Raw genomic sequence first — 18,982 nt, forward strand, 5'->3', positions numbered from 1 at the left:
TAGCTGCACATACAAACGATAGACAAATCGCAATGAGATTAACCAACTTGCTTAGTTTTACTCCAATGGTGTTGACACAGAAAAAGAGAATACCTGGGTTCTATTTTTTCTGGTTATAGCCAACATCACAAACTTTAGTTTCAAATCATATTTTCATTTTGATCAAAATGTCGCGAGTGAAATGACAATGAATAAATAGCATTGCTGTTATTGCTGCTGCTATCTGGTTATTTCAATGGTAGCAAGTGAAAAGATATTGTTTTATCAAATTGACTTTTTGTTTGTAAAAACGAATGTACACAAATTACATTTCCAATGAGATGATCTCTTTACACAATTAGATATTATTGTGATTTGTATTATTTTTTGGCATGTTGCTGCTTCTACTTTTTTATGTTCAACTTGTTGATCCATCCCTTTATCCATTTCTAATGGACGTCAGTTTAATAAGTAAACAATCAACAATCAAAGTGAAATGCGAACAATAAAGTTAACAGCAGTGAAACCTCGGTTATTTTATATTTTTGTTATGCTGGGTATTATAAGAAAACAAGAGATGGCGTAACAAAAAATTAGTACAGTCAACCCTCGAGTTTTTTGTTTTTTGGAGTGCTGACATCTATTTGAACTACAGGGGGGATAATGAAATTTTACGGTTTAAACAATAAGTCCACTCTAATGACTCCCTCCTGAAGGGAGAAGTAGAGACTCTCTACTAGAGAGGCTAAAGGGGAATCATTCGAGTGGATTAATTGTTTAAACTGTAAAATTTATTTTTTCCCCTGTAGTTCACATAGATGTCAGCACTCCAAAAAAACAAAAAACTCGAGGGTTGACTGTATAAACCTTTGTAAATGACCGAAGGGGGAGACACTTTGTGCTCCCTAGCTGCTAGATTCACGCTATGTAAAATATAAAATAACTGAGGTATAAAATAACCGAGGTTTCACTGTACTTCCGATGAGTGTTTAAATGGGTCTAAACTGTTTAGCAGGTCAATAAGGAGAGCTTTTGAATGTTGATTGTAACAATGTTGGTAATGAGATTTGAGTAGCTTCTGTCAATGATGAGTCCAATAAATTATCAACCACTATTTGACTCATTCTCATTCAATCAACAATCATTATCTCAACCATTAGTTGGTATTATTGCAACTATTAGTTTTTATTATTGTCATTATGTATTTCTTATTGGCTTCTGAATTTTACTTTTCCATTCAAAATGCAAATATTGACATTTTAATGCTGTTTTATATTTCTTTCTTTTCTATTGCCTTTATTTCAATCTAAATTCCGGATCTAAATCTGCTGTTCCAATATCACCTCAATCAGAGTCTTCATCATTTTTATTAGATGAAAACATTTGAATAAATTGAAAGTAAAACTTTTTTATCGACAATTGACAGAGATTTAAGTTAGCCACGGTAACGTAAGTACATATGGTTAGCATTAAACCGATATAGACCAGGCAAAGCTGAGATCCCCGCAGTGCACACTGGGTGTGTAAGATGTGCAATATTCAAATTGAGGTTCATTCTTAAAAATTCCGCTGGTTGTACGTACAATTTTAAGCCATTTTCATCACAAATTTTTCGCAATTCATCTGATTTCAGCAACTCTGATACTCTTTCTGTGAAAGATCGACGACCCAAGTAATAGCAATAATTTCGGTCGCATCCAGTTTCATTAATCAGACTCTGATGCTGCAAGTCATATTCACAATACATTCCATTATCATCTGCAAAAAGTTGCGTTGTAAATAGAAAACAATCGCCATCACGGAAAGCATTCATTGCGTGTTCCTTTGTATCGTATTGCCAAGCATAGCCCACATTAAAACTTCTGAAAATTTATGAAAAAGGATTAAATCTAAAGAAAGGCAATCAAAAAGTTGGATAAAATCATTTACCCATCCTTCCATTCGGTATTTAGCAGACCGTCAGACTGATGAAGATCTCTGTTCACGTTGACATACAGATTATGTTCAACTGGTATTCCTGTGTATGCTGATAACTATTGGTGTAAGTAAAATGTAAGCGAGAAATTAATCACTTTCTTGTTTTTTCTTTCGACTTACCTGATGAAACAATTGTTTCCTGTAATCGAAACTTTCATTTGACCAATCAATCGTAATCTCATGATAATCCTCATCCGAATGCCTCATTTTTATTGTAACTAAGCATTACAAAGAAAAAATGTTAAAACTGATTTGACGAAAAAACGAAACTTACTTTTATCAGAGTCATGATTAGTTTCATGCATTATTCACCAAAAAAATTAATTTTACAAATTAGTATAAATTATAAATAAGTTAATCTAGAAGATGGATGATAAAATTTTTATTCAAGTACTAAAGATTTTGGGCAAAAGTAGACACTTTTTGCATGTAAAAAGGGTCAAACTAAGACCGTGGTTCTCAAAACCAGTTTTTAACAACCGTAGCTATGATTTTGAGCATTACTCCAATGAATGTAGGCCACCTTTATGCGCAAAAACTAAGGTTTCTCTGTCTATCAAGTACAGGGTGTACCTAAAGTTCCTGTAGGAAAAAATATTTTTCCCTGCGTAGAAACGAATTTTAAATTGCTGTGATTTCTCGATTGAAAAACTGGTTTCTCTCTTAAGCCTCCTATCTACACGAACTTTATTTACACCCTGTAATGTTGTTAGTAAAAAAGTAAGTTTCTCAAAACCAGTTTTCAATAAGCTTACCCGTGATTTCGAGTTATGGTCCTATTAGGATTGTCATATGAATGTAACCTAGGTGACTCTCAATCCATTTACTTTGAAATATTAGGGCGTCAAGTATATTTTGCGATTCTCTATGTAAAATGTCTCATTTGGGACTTTTTTTTGGTTAAAACAATATTTATTGCTGAGGCCAATGTAAATTGTTGAGATAACTAAAAAAAGTAATACCTCGATTCAACGAATAAAAAATGAGGAAAATATGTGATCATAATAAAAATTGTATTTAATGTTTTTGTTTTCAACTTATTACATAAAAAATTTAATTACACACTAATATTCAGTTGAATTGTGAACATTGTACAGGGTTATCACCAGACGGGCTATTTATCGTTATCTTCATCATCACTTTCGACAACCTTCGCAGTTCGTTTTCGTTCACTAGATGTTTTTTTCTTATCCAGGTCACTATCATCGTCACTATCTATATAGATATTATAACCAGCACCTCCTTTCTTGTAACGTTTTTTAATTGCTGATAAAGATACACCGCCATCATCATCATCATCATCATCGTATGCATCGTATGCATGCAATACCACAATTTAAAAAGAAAGTCAATTTATAATCAATCATTGGTTGGCATTCATTTATTAAAATGAATATTCTTTATTTTGGTTCATTTGCATTATTTTCGTCTACATTGACAGATTTAATTTCACTATGATTTCGCTCAAAACATTCGTTATTCTCAATATTATTGTCGTTATTATTCAAATAATAAAAATACATCCTTGGTGACAGCTTAACTTTTATTATGTCAATGGTCCGAGCTATAACGAAGATGAATTTGATTTTTTTTTAGAGTTTTAAGAAACTTGAGAAATTGGGAAAAGAACTTTTAGTCTTAACACAACCTGTTAGTTATTCACTCACCGGCATTTCATTCAAATGAGATTTCAAATCATATCAATCCATTCCTCATTGTGGTCTATTCTCTGAATCTGTGGGTCTTTTATAGATGCAATAAGTACGCAAGATTATTAATGTTGACGTAGTTGTTCCTTATATATAAAAAATCAGTCATGAATAAACAATAAATTATATAAATGATGCTTTTAAGTATTTTAATAATTTTTATGATACGAGATTATATTATGATATTGAAATAGATTGTAGAATATGATTTAATGATGAAAACCAACAAAAAGCGAAAATGGACTACCTAGATAACTTGAGTGCAAGTTCGTGAACTAAACCGTTCAACTGATGTCAGGGCCGAATAATTTGAATTGATGTAGCTGGTTTAACTTGATATTTTTCTTATAAATAAAAAGTAAATTTTATAACAATCAAAAAATCTAATTCGCATGGTGAATAAGACATAAAATTATGACATTTAGATAGCTTTGAATAATTCCCCGTTTCTATCAGTATGATTTGGTACTTATGGAGACATAAAATTTAGCTTTAAACGCCTACGATGAGCATGCATTTACTTAGTTTTTCTACCACAATTCTGAATCGTATACTGATCTAGATATCATTGAGTTATTACCATTTAAACTCGATCAATTTCGATCGTGAATCATTTTTATGCCAGTGTTTGATTTGTTTCTCCATTAATACTGATTATTTGTTTAACGCACAATGGAAGCGAAAAAAGATATTCAACAAAATATTACTTCATCGTTTTTAATCAGTGCTTATAAAAGTGGAAAGTGTAGTGATGTAACTGTAGTCATGAACGGAGATGAGGAGTATCGTGTCCATAAACTTGTTTTGTCGGCTTCAATTCCTTATTTTGATAAAATGTTTTCCTCTGGACTCTCAGAATCAACAAGTGAAGTGATCAAACTTGACCATCCGCCGATTATATTTGATCTTATTATCGAATGGGCTTATTGTTTGAAAATATCGATTACAAAAGCAAATGCTGTTGACTTGTTCCATCTAGCTGATTACATGAATATTACTGAATTAACGAGTGAATGTTTAAATTTCTTGTGGAACGAATTTTGTGATTCTCCATTAATAGATATAGATTATTGGATGAATAAAATTAACACTGAAGAAACTCGTGAAATCAATGATAAATATATTTGTTCAAACTTTTGGGACATTATTCATACAGATTTATTTCCCAAGTATAATGTTGAAACTGTCAATCATATGATAAGCTTGAATGAATTGCATATTGATCATGAATTACAAGTTTTTGAAGCTATCATAAAATGGGGAGATTGTGTTCATTTTTGTGATGATGATATTACTATTGATACTTTTATGTCCAAATTGCTAAAGAAAGTTCGTTGGGTTGATATAGATGTATATGAATTCATGAAAAGAGCTGAAAAAGTTTGGTGGTTTGAACCATGTAACGAAGACCGCCCTGTTATCATGGCTGCACTGGAATTGTCTCTTTACAAATCATTGGAACAAGTAAAAATTAGTGGTCTTAATTTCGATTGTCGTGGAAGAGCTCGATACATTTACCACTTCATCAAATGGATTTCTGACTCAAATATAAAGGTTGAGCATCGTGGAGATTATAAAGATATATCTTTTTCACTGACTAAAGATTCTGATCTTTCTGCGCCTAAATTTGGTGACTTATCTATAACTGAACATGAAATAGAATATGATTGTGCTGTTATCAGAATTGATTGGAGAAATAAGACTTATAGATTGTTCAAAAATGAAACGAGTGAATATATTCTCATGTTCGATCGTTTATTTCAATTCAATAAACAGTAAGTATCAGGTGTACAAAACTAACATCAATGTTAAAATTTATGCAAATGCATGTGATTAATTATAATGCATATTTTCAGAGACAAGAAAATTTATTTATGGAAAGGAGATCGACAAATTGAGCTAGCGCCAATAATTGAAGAATTGGCAAACGTATTCACAGTTGTTGGACGCGAAGGATTTTTTTATTTCACGTCCATAGTGGACGAACCTGATAGACAAAATGACTATTCTGAATCTAACCAGCCAAAACAAATGAAGTTGAAATTTTTAATAACTAAATTTAATCCAATTGCAATAAGTTGGGAAATAGTAGGAAACTTTGCAATAGCAATAAAACGACCCATAAGAGGGTTAAAAAGTAGAAACAAATATGACTCCATGGAAATTTACTTAGATGGCTTAGAGATATTCACTTATTATTTTGATTCAAAGAAATTTAAAGAACCACATTATTCAAATTATCTCAAAGCAGAAAAAACGACGTTTCGCAGCCTCGTGTTTGAGAATCGCAAATCGTTATGGACGAGCCTAGAGCAAGAGTTTTATGCTAGTAAATAATATTAAATGTTATCATGATATACATGTATTATATTTTTATACATTGTATATAATATTATGTGTTTATTGTTTAAAATTCATTTCAGCTTTTTTCAGATTCAAAAACTCATGTTGGAAGTTTGCTAAAATTAACCATCCAATATCTGTGGCCTTGTATAATGTTTTATTATTTTTAAATCCAACACATAAAATTGTGCGTTAAACTCATTTAAATGTGCTTCCATTCCAGTTGATATTAACCCAACAAAAGAGGTATTTCACCAAACCGCAATTCCTAATCTTGACTGGTTTGTTTTAACCAATTCAAATGTGTCTTCAACTGAATCAAATTCATACTGATGAAATTGATGAAGAGTAGAGTGAAGATCAGCTAATCTATTCCAAGGTCTTTACCAATACGTTGTGTCCATTTAGTTGATTCGAGATTGATCTGATACATTTTCAAGAAACAGAATCAACTTGTTGTCATGCAACACATGTTTCAACTGGTTAACATGCTCAAACATTTTTGCATCATTAGCCACATTAGTCACACCAGTCCAGACATTATCACGCGGATCGAGCTTCACTACCACAAAAATGGAAACATAATATTAAAACTATGATCACTATGCAGTTTTTGCCATACGCTCTATGTACTTTCCTAACTTAGCAACGCATGCAGTTTGTGAACGGTGCATTTGCAAGTCAAAAGCCAGAATAAATTCTTATTATTTTTCATTCTCTACAATAGGAACCAGAAAAAAACTTAAAATCTGTACTACTCAGGAACCTTCCCTTGTTAGTTGTAATGATATCACAAAAGTTTTCATGTATTTAATCTTATTATCGAATGGGCTTATTGTTCAAAGATAAATAAATTTAAGACTTTATTGAATGCTTAAAGCTGCAATCGAAAAATCTCATAATCAATTAAGAAATATACAATTAACATCAACTGATGAGAAAATAACTTTCTAGTCTCAACAGCAAGATTTGAAGATAACTGCATTAGATGCAAATACAGATGATTTAAAAGATTGAATGTTCTCAAGTGGTGACATCTCAATGATATTATGAATACTGTGCTTATCTATTCATGTTATGAAAACCGCTAATTTTCAGCATAAATTCATTTGGCATAAACAATAATTTTTCATTAGGTTAGAGATGAGCTCCCATTAAATGGAAAACTGTAAGATAAAAACGTTAATTCAATCACAAAAGGAAGTCTAGGTGTTCAAACGGGCAGGTCAAAAAGTAAACGGCTATATCTTTAGAACGGATTTGTTTATTGATCTGAAAATTTGTATTTAAATAGATTTTTATCAGGAATTAATGATACGTGTGCTCAAAATACCCTCAACTTTTTACAATTAACGCTATCAGACGATTTTCAAAAATATAGCTATAAATTTTTGACAAGTTTCCATTGAAATGTTATAATCCCATTATAAACTGCTTTTTCGAGTCCTGTGAACGTTTTTGTTTCGCTTCTAATTACCCTGTCTTTAAGACATTCTCAAATTCCTAGTAAAGCTAATTAATATAAAATTAAAATGACCACGATCATGCACCTATTTCTCGAGATATAAAGCCCCAAAGTTTAACCTACCCGTTTGAACACCTGTTATTTGGCTTTCGTTCAGGTATAACGTCAGACTAGATTAATATGGCATTAAAATGGTTAATTTGGAAATGTATTGTAGATTTAGGTCGTTTGAGATGGAAATTTGCAAAAAAGTACAGATTTGTACAGCAAGAGTAAGAGCCTAGATTTTCTGATCATTTCTCGTCTTTTAAGAGTCACCGATGACCGGTGAGCCTAAAATTTACAGAACCAATAGAGCCTTGGGCAAAAACCATTGATAGACCACTAAACTATTATGCTTTTATGAAATATTTCATATTGGTGCCATCAACATAAACTACAGGAAAATCAATAAAGCTTATCTTTTCAATTGTGAAGGGCTATAAAGTATTTTTTCCCTTTTCCGCTGAGCCGAATGAGATTATAAGATGAAAAAACTGATATCCTATTTCAGAAGAGTAAAAGCTAAGAGTTATACTCTTTGCCTATTTCTGTGTTTCACATTGCAATTATTCAGAATATTTTTTATACTGTTGATCTGTTTGATTTTACATTATTGCCATTTAGTTACTTCATGTCACAATGGACGTCGGAGAAGATCCTTCATCGTTTTTACTTAGTACTTATAAAACGGGAAAGTGGAGTGATGTAACCATTATGAACAAAGAAAAGGAGTATCGAGTCCATAAACATATTTTGTCCAATGCAATTCCTTATTTTGATAAAATGTTTTCCTCTGGACTCTCAGAATCAACATGTGAAGTGATAAAACTTGATCATCCGTCTTATGTGTTTGATCTTATAATCGAATGGGCTTATTGTTCCAAAATATCGATTACAAAAGAAAATGCTGTTGACTTGTTCCATCTTGCTGATTACATGAATATACCTAAATTAACAGCTTTATGTTTGGATTATTTGTGGAACGAATCTTCTGATTCTCCGTTTATAGATGTAAACCATTGGATAAATCAAATTGCCACAGAAGAAATACTTAAAAGTATTGATCAATATATTCGTTCAAACTTCAGGGACATTGGGAATACAGATTCATTTCTTGATTATGATTTTGATACTGTTGCTTATATGATCAATTTGGATAACTTGGATATTGATAATGAAATGCAAGTTTTGGATGTTATCATGAGATGGATACGAAAAAATGTCGAAAGAAGGTCTCAGCTTCCAAAATTGCTCAAGACTGTTCACTGGATTGATATCAATGGAGCTCAGTTTATGAACAAAATCGATAAATTGACTTGGATTATGGATTGTGATCCGGCGCGTCATGTTATCATGGCTGCAGTTGAGCTCAGTTATTTCAAATCATTAAAGACAATTCAAATTAACGATGTTCATTTTGGTCCTCGTAATAAATCTGCCAGATTTCACTATGCTGTCTATAGAAATAATGATTCATCGATAGAAGTTCATCATTTTGATAAAAAGTATGAATCCATTAATCTTTCTGAGAATCTTTCACTTCCTGCAGCTAAATTTGGTGATTCACATATAACTGAACATTGTATGGACTCTGATGTTGTTATCAGAATTGACTGGAAAAATAAAACTTATCGGTTATTCAAAGATTCTGATCGTTACTGCTACTGTCTTTTGTTTGGGCGCTTATTTCAATTCAACAGAGAGTAAGTACTAGTGTTAGATAATGTAACTACCCAAAGCTATCTTTACAGTACTAACTTTTTATTGCAAAAAATTTCTTTAGAAACGGAAAAATTCTTTTTTTCAAAGGAGAACGACTCATCCAGTTTAATCGATCTTTCGTTAATCAATTAAACAGTCAATTAACTTACAAAACGTTAACGAAACACGAAGGAGAATTTCTGTTATCGACCATTACTACCTCTCGGAAGAGAAACGAAAGAAGTATAATTCTCCCTCACTACGAAGATTACGAGGGATACAAATCGCAATTGACAGTTGAGAAAATTTTTTCCGGTTTTGTTGCGAGTCATGAATTCGTTACAAAAAAACCCATAAAAATGCTTAAAAGTACAACCTTTCATGACTTGTTGGTAATATTTGTAAACTGCAAATTGATCCTTACATATGATTTTAACAGAAAAACCTTCAAAAAGTACAAAACCAGCGAAATGGATCACATGTGCTGTCTATATTTTCACTTATCTGGGAAAGAATTGTGGATTTTCTATAACGATGAATTGGGATCAGGGTACCGCCATACACTTATACAAGTTTTTCGTGTCAAAGATGGGGAACTGATTCTTGTGCCCGGTCCACACAATCCGAATTGCAATATTGTAACCAATTCGAAGATGATTGGTTTCATTTCACTTGAAGCGCAACCCTAACATGCATGAAAATGATTACAGTTAAACCTCGGTTATTTTATGTTTTATAAATGTAGAATCTAGCTACAGCGGAGTAAAAAGTTTCAATCCTAAATCCTAATTTTTTGGCACGCGATTTCTTGTTTTCACCTAGTACTCTGCAAAACAAAATATAAACTAACCGCGGTTTCACTGTATGTTGAAAATACAGATAATTCAGAAGATTGAATCTTCTCCAGTGCTGACATCTCAATGATATTATGAATACTATTCTTATCTGTAAATATCATGAAACCGGTAAAGTTGAGCATAAATTCATTTGGCATTAACAACTTTTTTTTCTCTACCCAGATATGATCGACCATTCAGGTTGATACTGTCTATTTCAATTCATTGCTTCATGTATTTACGTTGATTTTAAAAAAAATTGAATTTCACTTTAAATTTTTCGTGTATAAAGTAAAATTACGAAAAAATAGAGCACTGGAATTAAATTAAATTTATGTATGCATTTTTATCAATTTTTACATTACAAAGAATATATTTGGTACAAAATCTAAATTCAAATGGAAAGTGAAGGCCTTTTTTGCCATTCCGAGAAAACTTTGATCCAGTTTTGCCAAAAACGTTGTATTTATTATACCATATATTATTATTATCAACTTATTATATCTAGAGATTCAATATTTATACAATTTTGAAAGAAAGTCGATTTATAATCAATCATTGGTGGGCATTCAATTATCAAAGTGAATAGTTTTCTTTTTTTTTGTTAATGTCCATTATTTTCGCCTTCAATTGAAAGATTTAATTATACTATAATTTTACTCAAGAGCCAACGAGCCAGCCATTTGTTTCAATTGAGTTGATTGTTGGGTCGATGTTTAATCATTTAATAAGTTTAAACATGTAATTAGGTTACTAGAAACAAAAAATGTAGACATTGATCATTGAACAAAATACAAGTGATGGATCTATCTTTATCGTCATGTTATCACCGTCCCCATCTTCAAATAAGATTGTTTTTCTCTCTCACAATTCACTAGAAACAAACCTTAAAACCATCTAGGTAAACTACAAGAATATCATTGCAGTTTATTGTTTAACTTGTGAAGTGCTGTAAATCGTCTCACCCTGTAGCTCAACAAGAAAGGACCATGAAAAAATGAGAATCCTAACATAAAATTTCATGAGTTTCTCATCAGAATCATTTTTTCGTAGTATTTTTACTGTGCATTTTTTAGTGTTGAGCCGATCAATTTTATATTATTGCCACTTATTTAATTAATGCCCCAATGGAGGTTAAAGAAGACACTTCATCTCTCTTAATGCGTGCTTATAAGGATGGCAAGTGGAGTGATGTAACCATCATGAACGGAGATAAGAAGTATCAAGTCCATAAACATATTTTGTCCACTGCAATTCCTTATTTTGATAAAAAGTTTACCTCTGGGCTCAAAGAATCATCGAGTCAAGTGATCAACCTTGACCATCCGCCGAATGCATTTGATCTTATAATCGAATGGGCTTATGGTTCAAAGATAAAGATAACAAAAGAAAATGCTGTTGACTTATTTCATCTAGCTGATTACATGAATATACCTAAATTAACAACTGTTTGTTTGAATTTCTTATGGAACAACTTCTCTGATTCTCCATTTATAGATGTTGGCCACTGGATTAATCAAATTGCTACGGAAGAAGTAAATAATGTTATTGATAGATATATATGTTCAAACTTCTTGGACATTGTGAATACAGATTCGTTTCTTGATTATGATGTTGATACTGTTGCTCATATGCTCAGTTTGCATGACTTGGATATTGATGATGAAATACAAGTTTTCGATGCTATCATAAGGTGGATACAAAAAAGTGTTGAAAGACAGTCTCATCTTCCAAAATTGCTTAAGAAGATTACCTGGGCTGATATCAATGGAGTTCAGTTCATGAACAGAATCGATAAATTACCTTGGATTGAGAAGTGTGACGAGGTGCGTCCAGTTATCATGGCTGCATTTGAGCTCAGTTACTTCAAATCCTTGAAGCAGATACAAGTTAACGACGTAAATTTCAAGCGTATTTCACTTAATCGATTTCACTATGCTATCTATAGAAAGACTGATGCATCCATAATAGCTCATAATTTTAATGGAAATTATGGCAAGATTATTTTTTCTGAAAATCGTTCTCTTCCTACAGCTAATTTTGGTGATTCACACATAAGTGAACATAATATAGATTCTGATGTGGTTATCAGAATTGACTGGAAAAATAAAACTTATCGATTATTCAAAAGTTCCGATTTTTACTGCTACACCCTTTTGTTTGAGCGTTTATTTCAAATCACTAGATAGTAAGTATTAGATAATGTAACCATCCAAAACTATGTTAACAGTAATGATAATCTAACTTTTAATTACATAAAAATTTCTCTAGTGGCGGAAAAGTTGATTTTTGGAAAGGAAAACGACTTATTGAATTCGGACGTTTATCCGGTGACAACACATTAGGTCAATCAACTTTCACTGCAACCAAGCATAAAGGAGGCATTTGTTTATCAAGCATCAATACAGTCCAATCAATTTGTATACCGAGCGCTGATACAACAAGCGCATCTAGCATTCAGAATCGCAACCAAAATCAAATCAGGCAATACAAATCGAAATTGACAATTGAGAAATGTACTCCGCCCGCAAATTATTTCGTGGTTGTTGCAAGTCATGAAATTGTTACAAAAGAACCCATAAAAAAGCTGAAAAGTACAACCTTTCATGACCTGTTGTTAATATTTGTTGACTGCTCATTGATCCTTTCATACGATTTCCAGAAAAATATCTTTAAAGAGCATAACAAGCTCTTGAATGGTCGCAGCCTTTGCTTTCTACATTTTAGATATAATGGTCCAAAATTGTTGATTTTTAATATTGATGGAAGCATAAGTAGAGAAGGTTTCTCTATTAATAATGGAGAACTGTCTCATTGGTCCGATTCCCGCAGTTCATATTCCAAAATTGTACCCAATTCGCAACTAATTGGTTTTATTTCACTTGAAAAGGAACACAACGCTAAGATGCATGATTGTTAATTTGTGTTGAATAAAGTTATAAGATTTAAGTTGAAATTAAATTGCTAGGCACATTTTTGATCAATTTTTACATTACAAAGAATATATTTGGTGCAAAATTTAATGGAAATTTAATGGAAAGTGAAGGCCTTTTTTTGCCATTCCGAGAAGACTTTGATCCAGTTTTGCCAAAAACAATGCCAATCATCTTTCCAATCATTGCTGGACTCGTTTTCCTACTCATTGGTGGTAATGTTTTCAATAAAGCAGAAGGCTTTGCTTCGCGAATAAAATTTTGAAATGCCAAAGAAACACCAATGTAACTCTCTGCTGCCGATACTTCATAAAACTGACACAGACACAGAAGAGACAACCACCCTAATCTAACATATGCTCATAGAAAAGATCAGGTTGTTATTCACAGCGTAGTTTTTTCAAATACTCATGTCATGTTTTGATTGATTCAGTTAATTTATTGTTTGATTGTTGTCTTTTGTTCAGCTTTTGATCGAATAATGGAAGAATACAAATTTGATCAAAAATATCAATTGTTAATGGAGATCAGAATTAATCATTTCATTGAGAAGTTCAAATGATTTTCGATGATTAGCAAGCCAGGCAGTTCCATGATAAATGAAAAAAGGTGACAACTTAGGCATTCCTTTATCTGAAGGTTCAAACTTGACATCTTCAAGTTGCTTCGCAATCTCCTTGAAACCAGTTGAAACAAATATGGTGATGACTTGAATGAAACAAATCAAACAAATTTTACACAAGCAAACCTGAATGATAGTATTTGATATGTTGAAGATCAACTTATCAGGATATTGGATACAAAAACTTTGATTGTAATCCTGAATACTTAACTACATTAAATAGTCCATAAAGTCCATGAATCCCAGCGAAAGGTGGAATCGATGAGTCGAAATAAAAGTTGCAGGATTGATAAAGGGAAGGTGAAACCAAATGAGATCCATTGAATGGAGAAATGAAGGCAAAAGGGTTATAAAGTGTTTCAAATGGTATTATCTAAAGGGTGTTAAGTTTTATTCCTAGCAAATTAATAGACAAACAGCCACATCTAAAGATGCAAACACAAAAGTAAATTTGGAAAAGTTTAAACAATTTAAATATGCGAATAAGAAGTATCGACTCCATAAAACATTTTGTGCACTGCAATCCATTATTTTGATAAAATGTTTTCATCTGAATTCTCAGAATCAACAAGTGAAGTGATCAACCTTGACCATCCGCCGAATGTGTTTGATCTTATTATCCAATGGGCTTATTGTGCAAAAATATCGATAACAAAAGAAAATGCTGTCGACCTGTTCCATCTTGCTGATTACATGAATATTCCTAAATTAACAACTGTTTGTTTAAATTTCTTATGGAACAACTTCTCTGATTCTCCATTTATAGATGTTGGCTACTGGATAAATCAAATTGCTACGGAAGAAGTAAATAATTTTATTGATAGATATATTTGTTCAAACTTCTTGGACATTGTGAATACAGATTCGTTTCTTGATTATGATGTTGATACTGTTGCTCATATGTTCAGTTTGCATGACTTGGATATTGATGATGAAATACAAGTTTTCGATGCTATCACAAGGTGGATACAAAAAAGTGTTGAAAGACAGTCTCATCTTCCAAAATTGCTCAAGAAGGTTCACTGGGTTGAAATAAATGCAATCCAGTTCATGAACAGAATCGATAAACTGTCTTGGATTATGCATGATCGAGCGCGTCCAGTTATCATGGCTGCAATTGAGCTCATGTTTTACAAATCATTGAAAAAAATAAAAGATATCGACGTTGTTTTCGGGCCTCGCTATGCATCTGACAGCTTTCATTATGCCATCCGTAGAAAGACTGATTCATCCATAGTAGCTCATAATTTTAATGGAGATTATGGAAATATCGTTTGTTCAGAAAATCGTTCTCTTCCTCCAGCTAATTTTGGTGATTCCCATATAACTGAACATTGTATGGACTCTGATGTGGTTATCAGAATCGACTGGAAAAATAAAACTTATCGGTTATTCAAAGATTCTGATCGTTTCTCCTACTGTCTTTTGTTTGGACGCTTTATTGCAACTCAACAAAAAGTGAGTATAAGATAGTGTAACTAGTCAAAACTATATTTACAGCAATCGTGATTAAATTTGTACAATAATAATACAAAAATTTCTTTAGCGATAAAAAAGTTCATTTTTGGAAAGGAGAACGACTTATTGAGTTTGCAAGTTTATCCGATGGCAATACAACCAGTCAATCAACTTTCACGTTAGCCAAACACAAAGGAGGACTTTGTTTATCGATCATTAATCCAAAAAGCGGATCTTACAATCAAATTTCCGTCCAAAAGCACAGGGAATACAAATCGCAATTGACTATTGCGAATTGTACTTCTTCCGAAAACATGTTCAAGGCTGTTGCTAGTCATGAAATCTTCACAAAAGAACCCATAAAAATGCTGAAAAGTACAACTTTACATGACTTGCTCGTAATATTTATAGACTGCTCATTGATCCTTTCATACGATTTTCAACAAAAAATCTTTAAAGAGCATAAAAATGACTTTAATGGTCGTAGCCTGTGCTTTTTACATTATCGCCATTTTGGTCCAAGATTGTTGATTTTCAATAATGATGGAAATACAAGTAGACAACTTTTTCATGTGGTTGGTGGAGAACTGTCTTGTTTGCCTGATTTTCATAAGCCATATGCGGGTATTGAATCCGAGCCGAATCTAATTGGTTTTATTTCGCTTGACGCGAAACACCACGCTAATATGAATGATTTTCAATTTAAGTAAAATCAAAAACAATAAAACATAGCCATTTCTGGGAGAAAAAGATTTGACCAGATTATATTTTCTAAATGAGCACAATAAAAATATAATTTACCAATAAGACCAAAGTATATATTTCATTTCACTGGTATTTCAGCTTCATGTATTAATTGTAATATTTACACTGATTTTAAAAAAATTGCATTTCATTTTAAATTTTACAACTGGATCTCCCGATCATGACTGATCGCAAATTTATTTTCACGGCATACGAGTAATTCAATCCACACTCAAAGACTCAAACACGAATAAAATTTTGTCTAGTGAGCAATCATTGATGAAATTGTCATCAATGTTTGTCATTTGGTTTCTTTTCGTTCAGTGGGGCACCAGATTATTAACCAAACTCTTGACTCGAAAGATAGTTTTGCATATATTCCTAGTCCAACAATAAACCATCAACCTAAATAACCAAAAAGTTTTTGGCCAAACACGATGTTACAAAATACGGATTCTGTAATTTTTCATATCTGACCCATTAAATATTTTAAGCCCAAAATAGTTTAAAATTTTCGTAGTGTTTGGGGCACTTCCCTTGTTAAAATGGTTTCAACTCAGATTTCAAATTTAAGATGCGTTAACATATCAATTTCACTAACTTTGCGCTGATGTTTAATTATCAATCCATTTCCGTTGTTATTAATTGATGAGAGGGTTTTGTATTACAATATTTGTCTAAACTAAATGTTCATGTGATTAACAAAGACTTGCATGGGAATTGAGGCACTTTAAATGAATTCTAATGAAACAACCTTCATTTGAAATAAAATAAACGGAGATGATAATAGAATTATGATAATCAATTGTTATTTCCTGTAGAGTTTATTAGCAACTCAATGCAATTAGTAATCTAATCATTGATTATTAAGACTTTATTGAGTTAATTATAAAGCTTCAGCAAAGCTTCATCTTTTTTCTAGTTTTAGGAAAGGATGAGAGCGGATCCCATTGAAAATTTGCCTCCTCACCGATTTCAATGAAAATTTGTATGCTGATAGAGCACATCTAGCTCTACAATATTGTCCAGTAAGATATTTCGCTAGGCCTAATAAATCGTTAGATATCGGTAAATAATCGAAAAAAACTTCAAAGCCATTTTGAGGCCGAACCACTTATCCGATTTTAGTTTCGATAAGTTTTTTAGATTTGGCATAACCTTGTCTATCATAATATTTAGTTAAAAAAATAAAATATTTTTTTTCCATCCAGGTTGAAACGATAGCAACCTTCTAACGCGGCCTCAGAGCTAAATCGCCTGTCAGGAAAACAATTTCATTATTTTTTTAATGTATTTTTTTATGCTCTATGGATTGATAAAGGTTTGATACTCACTATCGCTATGCGTTTTCTGTCAAATCGGGAAAAACTTAGTGAAAGCGGATAAAACGGCCTAAAGTGTATCATACACTGGTTTTTTTTAACTTTTTTGTTCCGATAACATGTATAACTTATCTCAAGAGTCTCTTTCTCGCGCCATCTTCTGACACCAAAAAAAATTTTCGGTTAGATTATGTATTGAATTGCTCTCTCTCTTCTTCCTTTACTCTTTGTTTTAGCCCAAAAACCTGATTCTTTGTTAGGGACAAAGACTCCATTAAATTTTGTCAGTTTTACTTTTGTTTTCCGTTGAAACAACTTGTTCCTCCACCTCTTTCCTATTGCAAGATTCATATACATATTGATATTATTTACGTTAAAATGGAGCGACAGAATGACAATTCTGATAAAAGTAAGTTTTATTTATATTTTGCCTGGAATTTGAAATAACTTTTTACCTTTCATTTCATTAGCTACATTCAAAGTGAAGCATTTAGGTGAATATCACGACATTGTCATTGATTGGAATGATGATAGATTTTTATACAAAGCGCTACAATTATACGACCAGGTAAGTTAGGTTGACCTTTTATTGATAACGAATAACTTATCCTTATCTTGTTTTTGTGAATTTGTAGCTTGAATCAATAACTGGAATACCGAGCAGATATAATGACAAAATATATCTGTATGACCCATTTACAGAGGGGTCAGGCAATTTGAATACTTATGACATTAACAGGAGGATCGAGTAATTAATCATCTCTATCACTAATCGAAACAACATTAACATTTTTATCTACATTGATTACTTTTCAATTCTTTCATAGACATCCTGAGCGCAATGGCCCCAGTAAGGATGAAATCTGCGATGCAATAAGTTTTGCTGAAGGACGTTTTCATCTCGTTTGTGAAGTAACTTTTGTTGAGCGGAACACTAATCATATTTTTATTGAGTATTCCTTGATACCTGAAAGAGTGGTTCCAGAAGGAGGATGCAGACATCGTTTTTGTCGATATAAAAATACCAAAAGTTTCTTCAACAAGTTAAAGGATATTGTCAATAACGATCAATTGAATGCCAAAATGGCGTCTCTTGTCCCGACATCAGGGAGTTCAAGCGAGATTTGCAGACGATTCAATATTCGTCAATATTTTAGATCTAGTTGTAATGCTAGGTACTGGGAAGTTCCAAATGCAGAAGCTAGACGCGTATTTTGTGATATGAACCTTTATTTGAGAACTCGTGGTTAACATTCATCAATTCATTTTTCATAACCTGAGTCTGATATGATTTACTATGCTGACCGAAGCTCTTTTCAGTCCTTTATTTTTCATCGGAAATTGGACAGTTCTGATGCTAGACTTGTCTCAGTGTATGAGATGATTCGAAGACAAACTTGTTTTTCTCTAAGTTTTTCATGGTCATGATGCATCTGAATCATTCATAGCATATGATGTTTAACTGTTTGAAAAAATAAACTTAACACTTTTAAACCAACTTGAAGTAGTAATTAACTAGACACTCATTAATTCAAAAAGCAAGGCCAGTCTGCTGGTTTCTTATTGTTATCTTTGTCACAATTTTATACTATTTCCACTGTCAAACTCGTAACAATAAGGTTAATCTAAGTCACATTGCAATTTCATCATAGACTTTTATCGAGATTTTTGGTAACTATAGTAATATTGAGATAACATGTATTTTTGTATAACATGTATAGCGGCGCCTGTAAAAGCCGCAGGACTACCAGTCCGAATCTGTACAACCCTCAGTTGTATTCAATAAAGATTTTTGTTAGACAGGTCATAATGTGTAAACCAGATTTGCCACATCTTTCAGTTATTAACAAC

At 32.2% G+C, this 18,982-nt stretch overlaps 6 protein-coding genes across 7 annotated transcripts; 5 read left to right on the plus strand and 1 right to left on the minus strand.

Moving 5' to 3' along the window:
• Positions 1-1,274: 1,274 nt before the first annotated feature.
• On the minus strand, positions 1,275-2,422 carry LOC107367862 (uncharacterized). The gene is made up of 4 exons (XM_015935614.3): positions 2,231-2,422; positions 2,077-2,174; positions 1,909-2,012; positions 1,275-1,841 (listed from the first exon to the last, which is right to left on the minus strand). The coding sequence occupies exons 1-4, from the start codon at positions 2,259-2,261 to the stop codon at positions 1,415-1,417; spliced, it is 660 nt and encodes a 219-aa protein (XP_015791100.1). The 5' UTR covers positions 2,262-2,422; the 3' UTR covers positions 1,275-1,414.
• Positions 2,423-4,143: 1,721 nt separating this feature from the next.
• Positions 4,144-6,858, plus strand: LOC107367803 (uncharacterized). The gene is made up of 2 exons (XM_015935550.3): positions 4,144-5,440; positions 5,522-6,858. Exons 1-2 carry the CDS (start codon positions 4,338-4,340, stop codon positions 6,000-6,002), a joined length of 1,584 nt encoding a protein of 527 aa, XP_015791036.1. The 5' UTR covers positions 4,144-4,337; the 3' UTR covers positions 6,003-6,858.
• A 1,155-nt stretch (positions 6,859-8,013) lies between these two features.
• On the plus strand, positions 8,014-10,399 carry LOC107367856 (uncharacterized). 2 transcript variants are annotated; one of them, XM_089267962.1, is made up of 3 exons: positions 8,014-8,872; positions 9,059-9,218; positions 9,299-10,399. In XM_089267962.1, the coding sequence occupies exons 1-3, from the start codon at positions 8,155-8,157 to the stop codon at positions 9,903-9,905; spliced, it is 1,485 nt and encodes a 494-aa protein (XP_089124088.1). In that variant the 5' UTR covers positions 8,014-8,154; the 3' UTR covers positions 9,906-10,399. The 2 variants fall into 2 exon arrangements, with proteins under 2 accessions (XP_089124088.1, XP_015791092.1); XM_015935606.3 differs by having other exon boundaries at positions 8,014-9,218.
• A 295-nt stretch (positions 10,400-10,694) lies between these two features.
• On the plus strand, positions 10,695-13,772 carry LOC107367850 (uncharacterized). Its single transcript, XM_015935599.3, has 2 exons — positions 10,695-12,240; positions 12,324-13,772. Exons 1-2 carry the CDS (start codon positions 11,180-11,182, stop codon positions 12,970-12,972), a joined length of 1,710 nt encoding a protein of 569 aa, XP_015791085.1. The 5' UTR covers positions 10,695-11,179; the 3' UTR covers positions 12,973-13,772.
• A 375-nt stretch (positions 13,773-14,147) lies between these two features.
• On the plus strand, positions 14,148-15,080 carry LOC107367802 (kelch-like protein 7). Its single transcript, XM_015935549.1, has one exon. The coding sequence runs from the start codon at positions 14,148-14,150 to the stop codon at positions 15,078-15,080; it is 933 nt and encodes a 310-aa protein (XP_015791035.1).
• A 2,252-nt stretch (positions 15,081-17,332) lies between these two features.
• On the plus strand, positions 17,333-18,828 carry LOC107367861 (uncharacterized). Its single transcript, XM_015935613.3, has 4 exons — positions 17,333-17,540; positions 17,602-17,699; positions 17,767-17,879; positions 17,959-18,828. The coding sequence occupies exons 1-4, from the start codon at positions 17,510-17,512 to the stop codon at positions 18,380-18,382; spliced, it is 666 nt and encodes a 221-aa protein (XP_015791099.1). The 5' UTR covers positions 17,333-17,509; the 3' UTR covers positions 18,383-18,828.
• The last annotated feature ends 154 nt before the right edge of the window (positions 18,829-18,982 follow it).

The sequence above is a fragment of the Tetranychus urticae genome, chromosome 2, assembly GCF_039701765.1.
Source record: "Tetranychus urticae isolate SD_2017Ah chromosome 2, NJAU_TeUrti_SD_1.0, whole genome shotgun sequence".
NCBI lineage: Eukaryota > Metazoa > Arthropoda > Arachnida > Trombidiformes > Tetranychidae > Tetranychus > Tetranychus urticae.

Coding starts and splice junctions, on each gene's coding strand:
- LOC107367803 (XM_015935550.3), top strand. CDS start 4,338: ATGGAAGCGAAAAAAGATATTCAACAAAATATTACTTCATCGTTTTTA. Junction 5,441..5,521: donor TTATTTCAATTCAATAAACA/GTAAGTATCAGG, acceptor GCATATTTTCAG/AGACAAGAAAATTTATTTAT.
- LOC107367850 (XM_015935599.3), top strand. CDS start 11,180: ATGGAGGTTAAAGAAGACACTTCATCTCTCTTAATGCGTGCTTATAAG. Junction 12,241..12,323: donor TTATTTCAAATCACTAGATA/GTAAGTATTAGA, acceptor AAATTTCTCTAG/TGGCGGAAAAGTTGATTTTT.
- LOC107367802 (XM_015935549.1), top strand. CDS start 14,148: ATGTTTTCATCTGAATTCTCAGAATCAACAAGTGAAGTGATCAACCTT.
- LOC107367856 (XM_015935606.3), top strand. CDS start 8,155: ATGGACGTCGGAGAAGATCCTTCATCGTTTTTACTTAGTACTTATAAA. Junction 9,219..9,298: donor TTATTTCAATTCAACAGAGA/GTAAGTACTAGT, acceptor AAATTTCTTTAG/AAACGGAAAAATTCTTTTTT.
- LOC107367862 (XM_015935614.3), bottom strand. CDS start 2,261: ATGCATGAAACTAATCATGACTCTGATAAAA. Junction 2,175..2,230: donor TAATCATGACTCTGATAAAA/GTAAGTTTCGTT, acceptor TGTAATGCTTAG/TTACAATAAAAATGAGGCAT. Junction 1,842..1,908: donor AATACCGAATGGAAGGATGG/GTAAATGATTTT, acceptor ATAAATTTTCAG/AAGTTTTAATGTGGGCTATG.
- LOC107367861 (XM_015935613.3), top strand. CDS start 17,510: ATGGAGCGACAGAATGACAATTCTGATAAAA. Junction 17,541..17,601: donor GAATGACAATTCTGATAAAA/GTAAGTTTTATT, acceptor TCATTTCATTAG/CTACATTCAAAGTGAAGCAT. Junction 17,880..17,958: donor GACATTAACAGGAGGATCGA/GTAATTAATCAT, acceptor ATTCTTTCATAG/ACATCCTGAGCGCAATGGCC.